The 18,995-nt window shown below is 52.7% G+C and overlaps 2 protein-coding genes across 2 annotated transcripts; one reads left to right on the forward strand and one right to left on the reverse strand.

Annotated features, from left to right (window-relative positions):
* Positions 1–505: 505 nt before the first annotated feature.
* Positions 506–2,635, forward strand: TUBB4B (tubulin beta 4B class IVb). Its single transcript, XM_032130886.1, has 4 exons — positions 506–640; positions 727–835; positions 912–1,022; positions 1,428–2,635. The coding sequence occupies exons 1-4, from the start codon at positions 584–586 to the stop codon at positions 2,486–2,488; spliced, it is 1,338 nt and encodes a 445-aa protein (XP_031986777.1). The 5' UTR covers positions 506–583; the 3' UTR covers positions 2,489–2,635.
* Positions 2,534–18,977, reverse strand: FAM166A (family with sequence similarity 166 member A). Its single transcript, XM_032130887.1, has 8 exons — positions 18,840–18,977; positions 16,056–16,263; positions 12,466–12,635; positions 8,779–9,080; positions 7,658–7,760; positions 6,445–6,539; positions 4,336–4,453; positions 2,534–2,713 (listed from the first exon to the last, which is right to left on the reverse strand). The coding sequence occupies exons 2-8, from the start codon at positions 16,109–16,111 to the stop codon at positions 2,625–2,627; spliced, it is 933 nt and encodes a 310-aa protein (XP_031986778.1). The 5' UTR covers positions 16,112–16,263; positions 18,840–18,977; the 3' UTR covers positions 2,534–2,624.
* Positions 18,978–18,995: the final 18 nt, after the last annotated feature.

The following is an 18,995-nucleotide window of genomic DNA, read 5'->3' on the forward strand; positions in this document are numbered from 1 at the left end:
GGAGGAGGGGAGGCGAGGGGCGGGGGGGAAGCGCTGGGGACCGGCGGGGAACCCGCCCTGTCCCGCAGTGAGGAGGAGCCGCCGCCTGTGCTGCGCAAAGCGCGCACTCGGGTCCGTGAATGGGCGGCTGCAGCGGCCACCGCCCAGAGCCCGCTGCGGAGTCACTGCGACGGTTACCAGGGCACTTGGTTCTCCGCCAATCAAATGGCGTTAGCTCATCCCCCAGGGCCGGCAGCCAATCGGCTTCGACATCAATCATTCAATTGAGCCAATCGGGAGCGCCGTGAGCGAGCTGGGGCGGGCACTCGCGGCTCCCGGCTGCCTAACTGTAAAGCCAACAGACAGGCGGGCGGGGCGAATAGGAGCCGTCGGTTTGAGTGACAGCAGCAGAGCCAATCAGATTCTCTCATTTTTAGAGCCTCGCTATAAGTACCCAATCGTTGCTGCGGATGGCCGCCTGGGCGGGGAGAAGACGGCTGCGCGCGCATTCCGCTGCTATATAAAGGCTGGCGGTTGCCTCACGCAACCAGAGTCGGTTGGGGGAAGGTTGGGGTCGCTGGTAGTGCTTGGAGCCGCCGCCATCATGAGGGAGATCGTGCACCTGCAGGCCGGGCAGTGCGGGAACCAGATCGGAGCCAAGGTCCGGGCGGGGAAAGAGGGCGCGGGGGCGGGAGGGGAGCGCGCCCGGTCCGGCGTGGCCGCTGCTGACGCGCTTCTCTTCGGCAGTTCTGGGAGGTAATCAGCGACGAGCATGGTATCGACCCCACCGGCACCTACCACGGGGACAGCGACTTGCAGCTGGAGCGCATCAATGTCTACTACAACGAGGCCACAGGTAGGGCCCGGACCCACCCCCCCAGGCTCGCCCCAGCCCCCCCGGCGCGGTAGTCACGGCTCTCCCTGTGTTGCAGGCGGCAAGTACGTGCCCCGCGCCGTGCTGGTGGACCTGGAGCCCGGCACCATGGACTCGGTGCGCTCCGGGCCCTTCGGGCAGATATTCAGGCCAGACAACTTCGTGTTCGGTGAGTGCGCGGGGGCGGGAGGAGCCGCGGGGTGGGGCGGGCAGGGCACTGCGGGGCTGCCCCGCCGCACATGCTCCGAGGGACCGGCCCGGACGGGGCTAATCCTGGCGTGGAATACCGGGATTGCGGCTGGGAGCAGCTCCGAGGTGGCACCAGAGGTCGTTGCTCTTCCGATTCTCGTTACCGCCTCCGTGCGTGCCACCAGGAGAAGTGGAGTGGCTGCTGTATCATTGATAATTTTTTCCCTGTGTCTGCCGAGCCACTGCAGAGGTGCCTGTGTGAAACCACAGCCCTGTGCTCGATAAGATAAAAGCTTTCATAGAGCCTGATGCTCTTAAGCTTTGCTTGCAAGCAATAAGCAGGAAGCAGTGACCGTAATCTAATACGAAAATGGCTCTTTTCCAGGTCAGAGCGGAGCAGGAAACAACTGGGCAAAGGGCCATTATACGGAAGGTGCTGAATTAGTCGATTCTGTGTTAGATGTTGTAAGGAAGGAGGCAGAAAGCTGTGATTGTCTCCAGGGCTTTCAGCTTACTCACTCCCTGGGTGGTGGCACAGGCTCTGGCATGGGTACCCTTCTCATCAGCAAAATCCGTGAGGAGTACCCAGACCGAATTATGAATACTTTCAGTGTGGTGCCCTCCCCTAAAGTGTCAGATACTGTAGTAGAGCCCTACAACGCCACGCTGTCGGTGCACCAGCTGGTGGAGAACACGGACGAGACGTACTGTATCGATAACGAGGCGCTGTACGACATTTGCTTCAGAACACTGAAGTTAACGACCCCCACCTACGGTGATCTGAACCACCTGGTGTCGGCCACCATGAGCGGTGTCACCACCTGCCTGCGGTTCCCGGGCCAGCTCAACGCTGACCTGCGGAAGCTGGCGGTGAACATGGTTCCCTTCCCACGTCTGCACTTTTTCATGCCTGGTTTTGCCCCGCTCACAAGCCGTGGGAGCCAGCAGTACCGGGCTCTAACCGTGCCAGAGCTCACCCAGCAGATGTTCGATGCCAAGAACATGATGGCGGCGTGTGACCCTCGTCACGGTCGCTATCTGACAGTGGCCGCCGTCTTTAGGGGCCGCATGTCCATGAAAGAGGTGGATGAGCAAATGCTAAACGTTCAGAACAAAAATAGCAGCTATTTTGTTGAATGGATCCCTAATAACGTTAAAACGGCAGTCTGTGACATTCCACCTCGCGGCCTCAAAATGTCTGCCACCTTCATTGGTAACAGCACGGCCATCCAGGAGCTGTTCAAACGCATTTCTGAGCAGTTCACTGCGATGTTCCGCAGAAAGGCTTTCCTGCACTGGTACACGGGCGAGGGCATGGATGAGATGGAGTTCACAGAGGCTGAGAGCAATATGAATGACCTGGTCTCTGAGTACCAGCAGTACCAGGATGCCACAGCCGAGGAGGAGGGGGAGTTTGAGGAGGAGGCTGAGGAGGAAGCTGAGTAAAGCTATGCAGTTGAACACCTGTAAATTTTGTTTAAAGTTGTATGAACTCTCTCATTCAAAAGTTCTGTTTGTGTTGTGTTATTATTGCTGTTTCCAAGTCACTCCCAATGCTGTACAGGCACCATTAAAGCAGTTTTCACAGTGCAAGTCCCCGTCTCCTCTGTTCACACCGGTAAGCTTCCCGCGTGCCGTCCCCGTAAGTGAGCCCGTAGATGTCCCGCAGGTCTGCAGAGAAAAACAACGCACTTGGCACGAGCACTGCCACCCTGTCCATGGCAACCCCCTTCTCTCCTGCCCTCAGCCAGCTGGTGCCCTGTTGTGTCACTGGCACGGTGGCAGTCCTGCTCCTGGTGGTGTGGGGAGTGAAGAAATTCCCTGGTACTGCCTTAGGCACTGCTGGAGGGGAACACATTTAACAAGGAGGCTAGAATTAACTCCAGCCTGTATCTAAATTTAGGTACCTGCCCATGGCCCGTTGCAGCCAGGCCTGGCAGGAGCTCGAGCGGGGGCCACGGGAGGTTTGAGCTGCCTGGGCACAAAATGGTGCCATGGAGCTGCCACCCAGCACTGGGCGTTGCTGTTCTGCTGCAGCTCCTCAGCACTGCACACCCTGCAGGGAGCCCTGGCCTGGCCCAGGGATGCTGGGCACAGCTGTGACAGGTGACACCAAAGCTGGCACACAGCCCTTCTGCAGTGATTTCAGAATTTACTGTAAAGGTTTTGAAAACCAGATGTTAGTGCAGCCTCTGCTTTTGGGGTGAGCTGAACACCTGGCAAGTGTCTGACACTGGTTTGTCTCATGAAAACCCTGTATTAACTGCAGCTTTTTAGGATGGAACCAGTTCATATGCTCAGCGTCAACTTCAAGTGACAAAGCTTGAAGGAGCTCCTTGACTGAGGAGCTGGACAGGAGGGAGCAGGCTGCTTCCCTGCTGAAGAAATTCTGTTCAGCATTCTAAATTATAGCTGCTTTTGTTTAAAGGTTTTCTGCCTTAATTAATTTTCTCCACCCAGAGCTGGACTGGTTGGAGCAGTTAAAACTGTGCTGACTGGTGGCTCCAGAGGCAGGGAAGTGGGAATGTCTGCAGGAATGGGGCCCAGTGTCAGACCTGCACTCAACATTCTCCTCTCTGGTCTCTGCATCAGCCCAGCCCTGCCAGGAGAGTTGTTTTCCCACTCTTTGCTTTCAATCCTACCACATTTTATATCTTCTCCCATTTTCCCCCTCTGCACTGCAGTAAGGACAAGCAGTGAGTTCCGTTCTTCCCAGCTGAGCTCCATGACCTCCCACCCACATTGCTGAGCTGTGACCAAACACAGCAATGCATTAGTTGCTGATTTGTTGAGATTTTTTTAGCCTGGTACGTTAATGTTTTCACGTGCATGGACACACCTTCCCCTTACTCACAAAATTCCTCCAGCCCTCTCCTTTTAGGCAGCCCAAGACGTCACAGGGCTCAAGCAGGGACTTGTCCTGTTGGCAAATACCATTTCCCCAGGCTTTTTGTGCTTTCTCAGCTCCTTCCTATCATCTACCTTTTCCTTTTTATCAGACTTCAAGCTTTTTAGAACAAATCCCTTTCCTGACATGTGACAGGTGGGATGTCACTGAGCCTCCCCTGCCTCGGCAGGGGGGTGGTGGCTGGAAATGTGAAGCCTAGGAGAGGCTGGCAGTGGGAATGCTGGGCATGGCACAGCTCCAGCACCTCGGCACAGACCGGAAAAAAATCCTGCTACCTGTGTGGAACATCTCAGGAATTGTTCACTTCTGTGCCACTCCAGCCCATAACAGCACTACTTAACCCAGTAATTAGTGACTTTCGTTTTCACTCAGCTGATGAACTTACGTGGTACAAAGCCCGAGTAGAAAGGTTTGAGTCCGGCACGGGTGTAAATTTTGGTGTCTGGCCAGTGTGTCCGGGGAAATCTCGTGCCCAAGGTATAAGGTGGATTTCTTTCCAAAAGCTGGAAAACAAAACAAAAAATCCCCACAACAACATGGAACGGTTTATTTTAAAACATACTATTTTTACCGAAGTCATGCGCTTTGACTCTGCATTATATAAAATATTTAAGCCAACATAAAGCAATTCTCTTTCCAGTCCTGCTTTCTTCTAATTAAGAGCTACATCACATCGTCCCTTTTTCCACTCCATAAATTTTTCTCCTGGCAGGTGTGGGCAGCAGTCCCTGCCACCTCCTCCTCCATGCCCACGGCATGGGCCAGGTGCTGTCCTTGGGATCCCTGCACTCCAGGCTGCAGAGATTTCTTCCCTTGGGGATCATCCCCAAGTCCCAAAGGCCTCGTGCTCCTGCTCTGCTGTCCCTGGAGCTGGGCCTGCTCCTGTGCTGTGGCTGTGTTTGGGTTTGACACCCTTTGTGTTTCCATGACTCCCACCGACAGGAACAGCCTGAAATTCCCAGGCCAGGAGGGACAGGAAGGCTTAGGGAGCATTAACTGAAGGAAGAGTGTAAATCATCTCCCAGAAGCGTCCCTGCCCTCCAAGGCCAGATGCAGGCAAGGGGCTGGGCACCAGGGTGGGTGTCACAGCTGGGTGTCACAGCTCTGCAGCCACAGAACCCCTGAAAGTGTCCCTGGAGCTGTGCCAGGGATGTGGAGAGGGGATGTGGGTCACGGAGCCCAGCACACTGCAGGGCATGGAGCCCTTTGTGAGTGGGATGGAGCCCAGGCTGTGGCTCCTCGAGAGGATTTTTGCTTTGCCTGCTGCAGGCAGTGAGCAGTGATCCGTGGCACATCTGTAACCGAGGACAACAAAGATTTAGGGCAGGAGATTAGTGGCTTGAAGTCGGAAGCTATCTTAGCTAGAAATGTGGCGTGATTCTCTCTGGTGCTGCCGAGCCCTGCGAGCCTGGATTCCACTGAATCCCACGGTGGACAGACACCTCCCTGGCTGATTCATGGCAAGGCAGGCGTTTCTGAAGGCATCGGGGGCAGAAAGGCTTGGCAAACAGCACATTTGGGGATAAATGCCTGGGTTTTGTTCTGTTTGCTCCATTTCAATTCCTATTCACTGCAGCAGCAAAGGAGAAGGAAGCCAGCGCAGGGAAATACATTTCATCCAAAGCACAGCATTGCCCTGCTGCTCTCCCTGCTGACTCATTTCTTTCCAGCTGATTTCTCTGAGCTGGGGATCCTCAATCTTGGATGTTTTTCCTACATCAGCCCCATACGCTCGGGGACGCAGGCACGGCAGTGGGTCCCGGGGAGCAGGAAGGGCTGAGATGCTGCAGCCTGCGTTTAATGAGCTGGTCCACACAAGGCTGCTGCATCCCAGAGATCTCGCTGCATCCCGGAGATCTCGCTGCATCCAGGGATCTCACGCCATCCTGGGGACAGGGAGGGATGTGTAGCTCTGAATGCAAACTATCAGCTGCTGCGGGAGGGATCTCGTTTTCCCGTGCCGGGGGATTATGTGTCATTGTATGGGAGCTCTTACAGCAAGGGAACAACAGTTTTTCAGAAGGGATAATTCTGCATCCTTCCCAAAAGGAGGAGAAAGAAGATCGAGATCCCTTTAAGACAAATTGTGTTAGGAAGGGAAAAAGCCTTACAACCAATTAAAAGGGAGACGTATCACAGGAAGCCATCCAGCACTGCCAACCAGACAGAGGAGATGTATTCCATACGGGAAGTGCAGATAGTTGCATCCTGTATTTCTGCACTCAGAGCAACATTTTTAGCAGCCGCTCTTGACCCAGCCCTCATAGATTTGCTTAATCCTTTTATGAACTCATTTACCCTCCCGTAATGTCCCAAGGAAACAAGTTACAGAATTTAATTGCTCGTGTTTTTTTTCAACAAAAAAACAAAAAAACCAAAAACAGTGTTTGATTTTGCTTGTACTTATATCCCAGTTCTAATTGTACTATTGAAAATTCGGGTGGATCAGCATTATGCACATTGTTATTTCAATAATCTATAATCTATAATCTACCTGACGTCGGTCAAATTCCTTCATGGCTTTCTTCACAGATAGGATGTAGTTCATGCCAATGTTGTCAGTGGCACAGGGGATGAATCCAGTGTACCCTTTGGATGGAGGCAAGAGAGAACATTTTCTGCTTGAGAACATACATTGATCATCTAAAGATCAGCCACTCTGAGAGTGGAGGAGACTGGAATGAATATAAAACCTTAAAGTATAGGAAGGAAAAATTAATCTGTTTAAAGTGTAAAATTAACTCTTACACATGGGGTATCTTCTCTGAAAGAGGTGTTTTTTCCTTATGATTTCCAAGGAAAACAAAATGGCCTGAGCTGGTTTTTGTTGGTCTCCATGTGGTATGGGAGAACCATCTCATTTTCTTAGGTTTTTTTTTTACATCCACAACTCTTTCACATTCTCTCCCAACTTAATACACATTCAGGGGCTAACAACAAGCTGTCCAATCTTTTTTCCTCATCTGCTCTGCCCATCCAACAAATTCCCACAAGAGAAAATTTATAAAGTCTAAAACTACATAAAACCTAGCGAGGTAGAACTGAAAAGCAGCCCAAACTCCCTCTTTCCAAAGAAAAGCTTTGGAGAGAGGAGTTCGTCTTCTGCATCCTAAAGTATGGACTCTCTCTCCTTTTAACTGAAATATTGTGATCCCTGTACTCCCGTGAGCCACTGCAGAGTGAAGGGTCCCATCCTCTGGAGTCAGACCCTTGAGGGAGGAGCTCAGCACATCGCCTGTCACAGTTCTCCTGCTGCACAGGAATGTTCTCCCAGAGCAAGTGGGGAGGTCACAGAACACCCCTTGTTGGACAGGGTTTATGCCTTTGTGGTGGTGCCCTACACCCCTGTGTGTGGATTTGGTCATTCAGGAAAACATCTGATTTCTAGGAGATGAATAACCACCCCAGCAGGGTGGGGCACAGCCCAAGGCCCAGCTCTCCTCACCCTCTGGAGCTTGGCCCCACAGCTGCAGGGAACCGAGGTGGTTCCTGAATCCCTCCCAGTGCCCACGGGCACAGAGTGGCATCCACAGGATGACAACATCCCAAAGAAACGCCCATGCAGAGAGAGGAGCAGGGATATTTTCCATCCCAAACGAACTGGAGACACTGGGCAACACCTCTGAGGTTTCCCCATGGGGGAGATGGGTCACAGCAGTTCTTCAGAGCTGCAGCCTCGTGCTGCACGTGCCCTCCCTGTGTTTTACCGAAAATGGCTTTCTGCTGGATGGCATTTGGCACAGGCAGCACTGGCAAGGTGTAATCCGCCGTCGCCCCTCCTGGCAGTGCCACACCTCCGGTTTGTAGCTGCTTGAAACAAAAGGAGAAAGAAAAGAAAACACCAGTAAAACCTGATTCTTCCCTTGGCTGCAGAGCTTAAAGCACTGCCAGGAGCTGGGAACGGCAACTGCCATTTCCAGTTCTTCCCAGCTTTACACTGAGAGCTACCCCAGCGATTTCTGGGAAGGTCAAATTATGAGATGAGCAAGTAGCAGAGCTTGAAGGGGTTTGCAAAATCCCCATGGAGAACAAGGGGAGCTTTGGGCACTGTGCAAATCTGTTCCTGAGGGCAAGGAGCGGGAATGCCCCTTCTTGAGATTTACATCCAAGCCAGCTTTTGACTCCATGCGTCAAACCTCTAATCTCTGCCTTCAGAGGATTTGCAGAGCCATGGCTGCAGGAACGTGACAAAGGCTGTTGCTGGGTCCAGAGGAAATAAAAGGGGTTTTTTAAAAAATAATAAATATAATAATTTAAAAATTTTTTTTAAAAACATAAAACATGTTGGTCTGGAGTGATACTGGCTGTGCTGTGCTCAACAGCCCCCAGCTCCACGGGCAAATCGCAGTACTTAAATGTTTAAATGTTAATCAGTGTTTAAATGAGGGGTAACAATGGTGGGAAATTCAGGTGGGGGAGATACAGGGTCAGAAACGTAACCAAAGGTGCTGGGAGTGCTCTCTTTTGGGGAGGAGGAGGAGGAGGAGAAGAAAAAGGCAGAGAAGGAGGAAGAAAAAGAGGAGGAAGAGGCAGCCTCAGGGCTCCAAGGACACCCTAAGGAAGCTCAAGCCTGGCTGCCCAGCACAGCCTAACACAACTTCAGCAACTGGAATTGAAGCCAAACCCATCCAAATGAGAAGTTAAGCCTTTTTGATTGGGAAGCCTAATTAACAACTAAAACCATTTCCTGAAGATGGAGTAGGTTTGCTACTCCTGGAAACATTTGTGTACCTGCTCTTTCTCTACACGACACTCTTAACTCGGCCCTTGCCACCCACACCCGAGTGAAATTCCCTCCTCGCTCCCTCCAGCCCCCAAGCCTGCTCACCATTTTGCCCCCTCCACAGTTACACTGGCAGGTTCCAGCTGCTTTCCCCAGACAACAGGCCAGGGGTGGCTTGGCCACCTCCCTCTGCAGCTCCTCAGCCGCGGGGTGCAGGGCGAGCCCCCGGAGCGGCTCCTGGGGCAGCCAGGTCTGCCGGGCGCCGGGCGCGGCCGTGTCCGGGGGGCTCCGCCAGTGCGTGGGGTCCATGTGGGCCATCATGGGCTCCTCTGGCGCTGGTGTGACCACGGGTTGTGGCCCAAGGGGTACTTCAGGAAGGCTGTTGATGGGCTGGAAGGTGACATACCCTGAAGGACAGACACTGAGTTAGGGGATAGGAGTGGCCCGAAGAGGATGAGGGATTCCCATTATCCCCATGCACCTCCGGGGGAATGGGAAGGAGCCTGGAGGTCAGTGGTGTAGAACGAGAATAGCTCGAGTTGGAAGAGACCACAAGGATCCACTCCATGCACATCCCATGGCTGTGCCGTCAGCCCCATCGACAAACTGGCCTGCACAGAAAACCCTGCACCAATCCGAGCTAAATAACACTTATATATTCACCTAAATGGTAAAATATCACCAGCCAAGTTAAAAAGTAGTAAAGGGGAAAAAAATCCTCAATCCTTAACTCCACGTGGCTGTGTCTGTCCACCCCAAACAGAGCCCCCTCCAAGGAATTCTTGCTCTGGCACCGTTGCTGCTCATCGAGGAAAGGATCTGCTGTAACACTGGCTGGAAAAAATTTATCTTACATCCAGCAAATGTGAAATATCTCCACTGTGAGCCAGGGGCAGAGCCCTGTGATTTGAGACTTCGCAGGGACAGCCGAGCTTGGCAACTTTTGTCTTATTTCCCCTTAAAGATCCCCCATGCCGTGGCTCCTCGAGTGCCCCAGCCCTGATTCAGGCACTTTCTCTTCCTCTGTGCCAGCAGTGAAGCCCATTTTTCCCTTCTCTGTGATTCCAGACGAGGATCACTCGTCTACCCCACAGCCACCTTTTCCTTATTGGAAAACTTTTATTATGTCAGCTTTGTCTTTTTAAAACAAACCAAATTCCTTCCATTTTTGTGCTCATAGGTCGTTTCTTTTCCACCCTCTGGTCATTACAGCCTTCCTCTGAGCTCCCCTAGGGAGCACATCTGCATCCCGGGGCTGAGCCTGCAGGATGAGGCACCGTCTTCCAGCAGAGGCTCCATCTGCAGACAGTCCATTCATCTGCAGTGCTGGATTGGTGTGGGACTCGATCTCAGAGGTGTTTTCCAAGCTGAATGATTCCATGATTTCTGCAAATCTGCAGAAATCAGCAAAATCTGCCCATTTTCTGCACGAGTATAAGCTTCTGGTGGGCATTTAGCTTTGCAATCTGCCCAGAATCACAGAATAATGTGTATATATTCTGTATATAACTTATAAAATATGCTCTATGCAACTGAATTATCAAGTGTCCAGGCTGGCAACAAAATAAAGAAAAATCCTTGATTAAAATGATTCTTAAATCCAGAGTGCAAATTTTAAAGCAGGTTTACTTTTTACTTCATTATTAATGAGAATGTTGCATCTACTCTCTCCCACAAACCAAAGGAAAGGGAAACTTAGGTTGTTCTGTACTTGAGAAATCCCTAAGAGGTCCTTTTTATGACCCTGGGATTTGCAAACTGATCAATTCTGAAAGGCTGCTCAGTGAGGTGCAAAATGAAAAGCCAGGAGAGCACAGTGCTTTTGATTTGAGTAAATATCCCCATTTTCAGGTCAGGTTCCTGGGGAGCCCACAACCAGTTCCAGCATGGATGATGGATAATTCAGCACATCCCTGGCTGATCTCATGGAATCACAAAATATCCTGAGCTGGAAGGGCCCATCAAGATCATCCAGTCCAACCCCTGGCCCTGCACAGACCCCCCAACAGCCCCACCCTGGGCATCCCTGGCAGCGCTGTCCAAACGCTCCTGGAGCTCTGGCAGCCTCGGGGCCGTGCCCATTCCCTGGGGAGCCTGGGCAGTGCCCAGCACCCTCTGGGGGAAGAACCTTTCCCTGATATCCAACCTAAATTCCCCTTGCCCAGCTCCAGCCGTTCCCTGGGTGCTGTCCCTGGTCACCAGAAGGAAGAGATCCCCCAGAGCAGAGCCTGATTTCACTTCCAGCAAGAAAACAAATGGGGTTGAACTGATAGAAACCAGCAAAGTACTTGGTGCCCATCAACGAGGCTTTATCAAAGCCAGACCTTGAGAAAAAGTCTTGAGACCGAGTTTGCCAAAGGCAGCCACAGGCCTGGCACTGCCATGAGCTCTTTGATCTCCATCACATAAAACACCCAGAAGGACACCAGGCAGCACCTGGGGAGGGTTTCAGGGATTGCACGGGGCCAGCTGGACAGCAGGAGCTGTTGGGGACCTTATCAGCACAGCCAGGGGTGGCTCCCCATGGCCACGTTCTTCAGGACCTCCCTAACGAGCAGCGAACGTGAGCTCTGGCACTGGCAACCAGGAGAGAACCAGAATAATGAGAGAGCAACTCGGTCAACTGGTTAGTTGGGTCTGTCCAAGCTCTATTTTAGTCCAAAGAAATGCAAATTCAAATCTCCAGGAATTAAGCCTGTAAACACCACCTGTGTAGTGGAGGCCTGGATCCTGGAAAACAGGGCCAGGAGGAGCAGAGAGGCCAAAAGTCTGCAAGAAGCTGCACGGCACGAATTCCTCGTGAGAAATGAGAAAGCAACACTTTGGTGTGGCATCCCCAGGGAAATAAAGACCCAGACCCCATATGGGCACATCATCCTGGAGGAAACTCATTCCCACTGCCCAGGGCATCCACAACAGCCACGGCTCAGCCACGGGATGGGACGTGGCAAATGTCCCCAAAGGATGGCACATCCCTGAGGGGCTGGTCAGGATCACGGGGCAGCTCTGCTGTGCCTGGTTTGGGGCTGCTCAGCACGGACCAGGCACTCTGCTCAAAGGGCTGGGACTTGGTAGGAGATTCCTGCAAATTCCCAGTGCTGGGAATCCACATGAGCCTGTCTCTGATGGAGGAGATGGGGCCTGTAAGCAAAGTGGGGAAGGGAAAGAAAGGAAAAGGATGGAAAGGGAAAGCACAGGAGTCCTTCTGCTGTGCTGAGGAGGAGCAGCAAGAAGCAAAATCAATCCCAAGCTGTCAGAGCTCAGAGCTGAGCGAGCTCTGCACCAGGCAGGTGAGCCAGGAAAGGATCTGAGGTAGGAGACCAGATCTTCCCCAGAAAGATGGATTCTAGCCTGTGGAATTGTGCTGGGCTTGACAGGGATAGAGGTCATTATCTTTGCAGCAGCTAATACAGGCCATGTTTGGGATTTGTGAGTGAGCAGCTGTGTGGGGTTTAGTTACCAGCCAGGGTTAAACCACAACAGGAATTCTGGAAGAATCAGGGAGTGAGTTCATAATATGCCATAAAATCACTTATCTTCATCTAACTGAAGATAACCTGAGAACTCGAACTCTCCTCTCCACAACACAAGAATCCCCATCCTCACAAGCTGAGGCTGAGAGCTCCAACTCCTCACTCTGCTGCTCTCCAGGTGTCAGTGCTCCTACACCAGAGCTGTGATTGCTCCGAGGAAAATACCCCATTTCACCCAGCAGCCTACCAAGGACGGGTGGGCACAGACCCCAGTACTGGTAATTAACCCTGTGCTCATTAGCAGGATCCATTTGCTCACCTGGATGCTCGATGTGGTAATGGAGCTCAAGGAGGTTTTCCTTGTTGTCCAGTGGTGCCAGCACAGAGCGATGGCTCTTGCTGACAGTGGGATCCATCAGCACATCGTGGGTGGTTCTGCCGTAGGTATTCCCAAACCTGAAGGTGAACTGAGGGACGTAGCCCCCATAGCTGAGGAGGAAACCGGAAAAGAGCCATCACCGAGGCGGCAGTGGGAGCTGGGGACTGGTGGGATAATCATGGAATCCCAGACTGGTTTGGGCTGGAAGGGACCTTAAAGCTCACCCAGTGCCACCCCTGCCATGGGCAGGGACACCTCCCACTGTCCCAGACTGCTCCAAGCCCCAATGTCCAGCCTGGCCTTGGGCACTGCCAGGGATCCAGGGGCAGCCCCAGCTGCTCTGGGCACCCTGTGCCAGGGCCTGCCCACCCTCCCAGGGAACAATTCCTTCCCAATCTCCCATCTAACCCTGTCCTCTGGCAGTGCAAATCTGCTGCAGAGCTTCTGTACCCTGGAAAGGCCCTGTCCAGGAGCCCAGGGAAGGTGATGGACGGGATGTGCCCGTGAGCCCGGGTGGAGTCGCAGCGCGGGGGCAGAACCGAGACCACACGTGTGGTTACACAGGAGGCCGGGGGCAGTGTCTGTGTTTCACACGCATGTTCTCATCTGGCAGCATGAAAACTGGCTCAGTTCACAGGCGTGTACAGGCACAGGCCTTTGGTTCGTGGAGAAATGCAGGATGAGGTCAGGGAGCTGCACCTGTGGATGGGAAACTCCCAGCACAGCCTGCAGTGGCTTTGGCAGCACCAACATCCACAGTCCCCCAGTTAAAATATCATTTCCAGTTCAGCGTTTAAACTTTGCAGTGCCTCTGCTCTGACACACAGTGAGTAGCTGAGAAAATCCCAGTGTCTCTTGTTCAGTACTGAAACTCAGAAATCAGAATAATTCCTCACTTGCACCCTCCTCTCTCTGTTCACAGCAGGAATGGGCCTGGGCTGGTGAGTCCACCCAGGCACTGCCTGGCACAGGGCGGGCACAGCGAACATGGTCAGCCCCAGGAACAAATACAGCTCTGGTTTTTTGGGATCTCTCCGCTGCCCAAGCCCTGGGATGGGCACTGTGACTCGTTGGTGGCTGAGAGCAGGGCAGGTGCTGCAGCTCTGGCTCTGCTCCGAGCCACCATGAGAAACTCGAGCTGCTCCAGTCTCAGATTTCCTAATGGTGATGTTATTCCAGCACTGAAGAAAGGTAGAGCTGCCAGTTGCAAGGGACAGACAGAAATATTCCATCAATGAGCGCAGCGTGGATCCAGTGATAAAGCCAGATGATGCATGAGGATCATAAGATGATGAGTAAGTACTTTCCCTTCCAAATAGTTTAAACAACAGCAAGCAGAGCCGTGCATTTACTCTTGGCAGGTTTCCCCACTCTGCACACAGGATTCCTCCCCGGCAGCTCGGTGGCTCATCCCCAGGGATTCTCAATGAGTCTTGCAACACAGGGAAGCAACACCAGGATGATAAAACTGAGCGAGGGCACAAATGACACAGCCCAAATAATTACAGGATGGCTGGAGGGATTTTGATCACGGACAAAATAATGGTTGGGCTGAGAAAGGGCTCCGTTCCCCCGCGATTAAACACGAGGTCAGCTGAGCGAGTCGGTCTGGGTGCAGAGAGAGGGATCTGCCATGGAGGGAGCTACGAGTGCTGCTGGTGAAAGCCTGGGGAAGGGACCAGCCTCAGCAGGGCTGTTTGTGCCCCTGTGCTGAGGTGTTGATCCCTTTTGGGGATCCCTCTTTGGGGGTTCAGGCTGGTGAGCACCAAAAACCCGCTCGCCCGAGGCTGAGCCCGGCTCACCCTGCCCTTGCTCAGCCCTATCTCTTCCATCACCACTCCCAGGCTGCCACCCAAACCTGCTCTGCCTCCTTGGTCGCCAGCAAAGCCTTGGCCCTGGGCCCACCCTCACTTGTCTCCAAACCCTTCCCAGCTCCGCAGAGCCGGGACAGGGCTGTGCCCAGGATTCATGGACTGACCCCTTCTCTGCCGACCCAGACCTTCCCAAGGCATCCCACTCATTGGGTTTAGGCTTCCCAGTGCTCTTGAGCACTGTGGTGGCTTTTCAAACTCCTGCTGTGACCATTGCCTGGCCTGAGTGTCAACAACGTACTTTGGTGTTCCCGTGGTGTTTGTAGGTTCAGTGGCACAGGCAGGTGCAGCACATGGGACACCTGGTGACATCCTGGACACAAACCCTCCTCCCGTGACACCCCAGCGCAGGGCTCTGCTGATGATGCCCTTCAGGCAGCTCTTCCTCGCCCTCAGCCACCCAAAGCAGACACAAAGCAGCACCCTCAGCACCCACGGGGGCTCAGGGGGTGCCCTGAGCCTGCACAGCACCAATAAATGCAGCAGCAGCATTTGGTTCCTCCTCCAGAGGTCGAAGCAGCTCCGGAGAGGAGCAGCCCCAGCTGCTGTGTCCATACCTGGGCTTGGAGCTGCCCCTGAGGGAGCTGCAGGCAGCCAGGGGTGAGCAAGGGAAGGTGTTGAGGCTTTTGGAGCTGCAATTCCAGCCATGGCTCCCTCCTTGCTGTCCCTCGTCATTCCCAAGCTGCTGCCAGCACAGCTTTGACAGCACACACGGAATGTCCCATCAGATGGCCACAGCAATGCAAAAAGGAGTTTAAAACCCCCAACCTCAGAGCTTTTGTGAGTGGGAAGGTACAGAGATCAGTAATGGAAAATGCTGCCTGTCACTGTGATGGGAAGGGGTGATTTGGTCGTCACTGCAGGAGCAGCCTTGAGGAAACCTGCTCCACCCTCTCCCTGTGGCTGGGATCTGCCCCCACTGTTCCTGCTCTGCACCCACAGGACATGGCTGGCATTCCCTGTGCCAGGGCTCACAGCCTGGTTCGCCTCAGCCTGGGCTAATCCAAGGGATTCTGTACCCACAGCAGCTGCTTTTCCCTTGGGGACCACCCAGCCCTTCCCACCCCCTTTACACACCCAGACCAGGTCTCACCCCACACACAGCTTCTTAATTCACAGCAATTCCCTTGTTCTTCCCATTCATATCTTACCTTCTCCCCTGTAAATCATTGCCTCATATCCAGGGTTTCTTCTTTCCAAGCCTTTAGAGGAGAGCATCACAAAAAGCTTTGGAAAGAAATCCAACTACTTGTGGAGTAAATCACTAGACTTTCCAGTCCCTGACCCAGCAGCAGGACAGGGCTCCAGCCTAGTGACCAGAGGGTGTCACATCTGTACAACCATTTACTTAAAGGAGACTTCCAAAAATCCTTGATGCAACTATTACGACAGTTTGGAAGCCAAACCCTGCCCAGTAGCTCTGGTGGCATTTGGCAGCTTAAAAGAAATGGGAAAAAAGAACAATTTTGGCTTTGCTGTCCACACTCTACCCTTCTGCAAGGTGCTGCTTCTCCTGGAGCTCTGTGTCCTTCAGAGCACTGTTACATAGGTTATTGAATTGGGTCTTTAAGAAAACCCAAAACATCACAAGTCATAAATTCTCCCTGATCCCAACCAGAGCTATTTGCATTGGAAATGGGATGTTTTGCATGAACTTACCCAGGGATGTGGTAGGGGTTTCGAGGGAAGATGCTGCTTCCCTTGTAGGATGCCATGGTGATGTTACAGCTGGTGGTGGGGAGGGGGGGAAGGAGACGCAGCTCAATGCGGTCACCAGGGGAGCCTTTGTGATGTCAGCCCCCACCAGGTTCCATCTGCAGCACAAAACCCCTCAGCTTCTCCTGGACACAGCTCTTTCTTTCCCCACCTGGAAGTTTTGGACAAACACAGGAATATTACAGTGTTTGTCAGGCTGCCTGAGGGCTCCCAGCCCTGGAGACAGCAGTGCCAGATGTTCCCCGTGAGCGGCCCCAGCACAAACACGTGTCCGTGGTTCACATCCAGCACCAGCACTCTGGAGAGCCCAGCTGTGCCTGCCTGGTCAGGCCATGTGCTCCTGCTCCCAGCAGGGAAAGCTCGAGGCACAGGCTCAGGGATTCCCTGGGCTCAGCCATCCCTCCTCTCCCCGCTCCTCGCTGCCCTCCCGGCCTGCCTGTCTGAGGGTGGCATGATCCTTCACTGCCTGATTCCTGCAGGGTAAAGCTTGCTCCCATTCCCAACACAACGTGGCCACGTTGCCTTGCAGGTGCTGGGTTTCTCCCTGCCCAGAACAGGGGCTCCTGTTTGCTGAACAGCCCAGACTGGTTTGGGTTGGAAGGGACCTGAAAAATCACCTTGTCCCACCCCCTGCCATGGACAGGGACACCATCCCAGGCTGCTCCAAGCCCCAATGTCCAGCCTGGCCTTGGGCACTGCCAGGGATCCAGGGGCAGCCCCAGCTGCTCTGGGCACCCTGTGCCAGGGCCTGCCCACCCTCCCAGGGGACAATTCCTTCCCAATCTCCCATCCATCCCTGCCCTCCTTCATCTTAAGGCCATTGCCCGTTGTCCTGGCACTCGATGCCCTCATGCACCTCCTGTACACTGCATTGATCAGCTCACAGCTCTTGGGGAATTAAAACATGGGATATTTTGCATGTGAGCTTAGCACTGGTCACTGCTGCAGTTTAAACTTCTTGCATGTGTGATGTTTGAATTAAAAATTAAGTATTTATGAATGTGCTTGACTTTTAGACATCTCACTGAGCTGAGTGTTCTTCAGCCCTGCAAAAAGTACAGAGTAGCTTCTGAAGCTGAAAATTATTAACTTCTTTCTCCCTGAATTCCCCTCCCAGCTGACTGGAATTGCAATTGGAGCTGCAGTTGCACTGCTGCTTATAGCAGTTGTTGTGTTTGTCGTGTACAGAAGAGTGAGACAGTCTAGTAAGTACTTGAGAACCATGTAAGTTTTCAAACCAGTTTTCCCATCAGTCTTGAGTCTTTTTGTAATTTTCTGTGGTAGCTGTTTGCTGTAGGGGTGTGGTTCTTGCAGGACAACAGCTTTAAAGGGTGAAGAACTTGTGTTGCTTCACTTGCCCAGGTCTGAACCCAGAGCTGTCCATGCAGGACCTGCAGGGTTTTATTTCTTTGGTGTCTGAGCAGTATCAGCCTCTGTGAATTACGCAAATGGTTTCAGCCCTGCTGTGATTTCACTGTCACAGTAAGGAGAAAGGATTGAATTAGAGGTTTCCCTGAGGAGATTAAAACTACCCACTCCTTCTGTCTGTGTGGAGAGCCCTTTGTCTCCTCCAGGGCTGAGGTAGAACCCCAAGCCAGCCCTGCCTTGGTGGGGCTTGGCCAGAGCTGGGGAATGAGGGATCCCAGGGAGGTTTAAGTTCCAAACGCTGCCCTGAGCTGTTCTGGAGGCAGCAAAGTCACCGAGCTGTGCTCAGATGTTCTTCCCCAGCTGCTAAAGGTGGTTTCTGATGTGCTGCTTCTGTGTTCCAGAACAACTTCAGCCACACCTGCCTCAGTACAGGTTTCGCAAGAGTGACACAGTGATGTGTGAGGGGCAGAAGATCATTAGGAAGGTGAGGGCACCTGGCCCAGGGGGAGGGAAGGGAAGGAAAGATTAAAATCCAGTTTAGGAGGTGTAAAGTTTGCAATACTTGACTTGCTGAGCCTGGCCCAGGGCCTTCAGCCTATCAAATCTCACTGGGATTTTGTGGATGTTTCAGAACTCCTGGAATACTGACTGGATTGCTGATGGAGCAGCAGTAGCTTCTCCTTTTGGTCAAACCTTTCTTTTTTCAAGAACATTTGCAGACAGTGAAGATAGAAATAAATCAGTGAATATCTAACTCCTGTATGGAATTGATTAAACATCCCAGAATCCCAGACTGGTTTGGGTTGGAAGGGACCTTAAAGATCATCACCTTAAGGCCTAATTTCCCTCAAACTTATATCTGAGAAGATAAAAATGCTGCTTTGACTCCTGTCCTCGGTGCCTAAATGGAGAGATCTGATATCCCCAGCCTTTATAAAATCTATTTGAGTTTGCCCAAATACCTAAGCTCTGAGCAGGGGCAACCCCAGGGGCTGCCAGGGGTACGATGGCTCAGCTCAGAGGGGCACAGTGAAAGACCAAGAGGGAACAGGCACAAGGGAAAGGTCCACCAGGCGCCAGGAAAAAGTTCTTCATGGGCACAGAACAGGGACAGGGTCAGGGGTGCGGGCGGCATCTCCAACCCTGGAGATTCTCAAAGCCCAGAGCACCCCAAGGGAACTTTGAAATTAGCTCAGCTTTTAGTGGACAGGTTGATAAGGGACCTACAAAGTCTCCTCCCAGCCTAAAGCACCCGATTTTAACACTGAGATGAAAAAGTTGCTTATTGAAATGCAGCACCAACCAACAACCCCAGGCCCATCCAGGTCCCACCAGCCCAAGGGGATTTGGGCCAGCCACCTTTCCAGCATTTCCAGAAACTCCCCTCAAAACTCCCTTCTCTGAATGGTCTGTGGCTGCTTCCTCCAAACCCAGGGGTCACACACTCCCCAAAGAGCTACTGAACAGCCACACCGAAATATCAATTCTCAGGGCAGACACCTGGGTAAAAAAAAA

Source organism: Corvus moneduloides, chromosome 21 (assembly GCF_009650955.1).
Source record: "Corvus moneduloides isolate bCorMon1 chromosome 21, bCorMon1.pri, whole genome shotgun sequence".
Taxonomy (NCBI): Eukaryota; Metazoa; Chordata; class Aves; order Passeriformes; family Corvidae; genus Corvus; species Corvus moneduloides.

Excerpts from the sequence above, each read along its gene's own strand:
- FAM166A (XM_032130887.1), bottom strand. The coding sequence starts at position 16,111 with ATGGCATCCTACAAGGGAAGCAGCATCTTCCCTCGAAACCCCTACCAC. Across the intron at positions 4,454-6,444 it reads AGGAATTTGACCGACGTCAG|CTTTTGGAAAGAAATCCACC; the intron begins GTAGATTATAGA and ends TTTGTTTTCCAG. Across the intron at positions 2,714-4,335 it reads CTACTCGGGCTTTGTACCAC|ACCTGCGGGACATCTACGGG; the intron begins GTAAGTTCATCA and ends TTTTCTCTGCAG.
- TUBB4B (XM_032130886.1), top strand. The coding sequence starts at position 584 with ATGAGGGAGATCGTGCACCTGCAGGCCGGGCAGTGCGGGAACCAGATC. Across the intron at positions 641-726 it reads GGAACCAGATCGGAGCCAAG|TTCTGGGAGGTAATCAGCGA; the intron begins GTCCGGGCGGGG and ends TCTCTTCGGCAG. Across the intron at positions 1,023-1,427 it reads GCCAGACAACTTCGTGTTCG|GTCAGAGCGGAGCAGGAAAC; the intron begins GTGAGTGCGCGG and ends GCTCTTTTCCAG.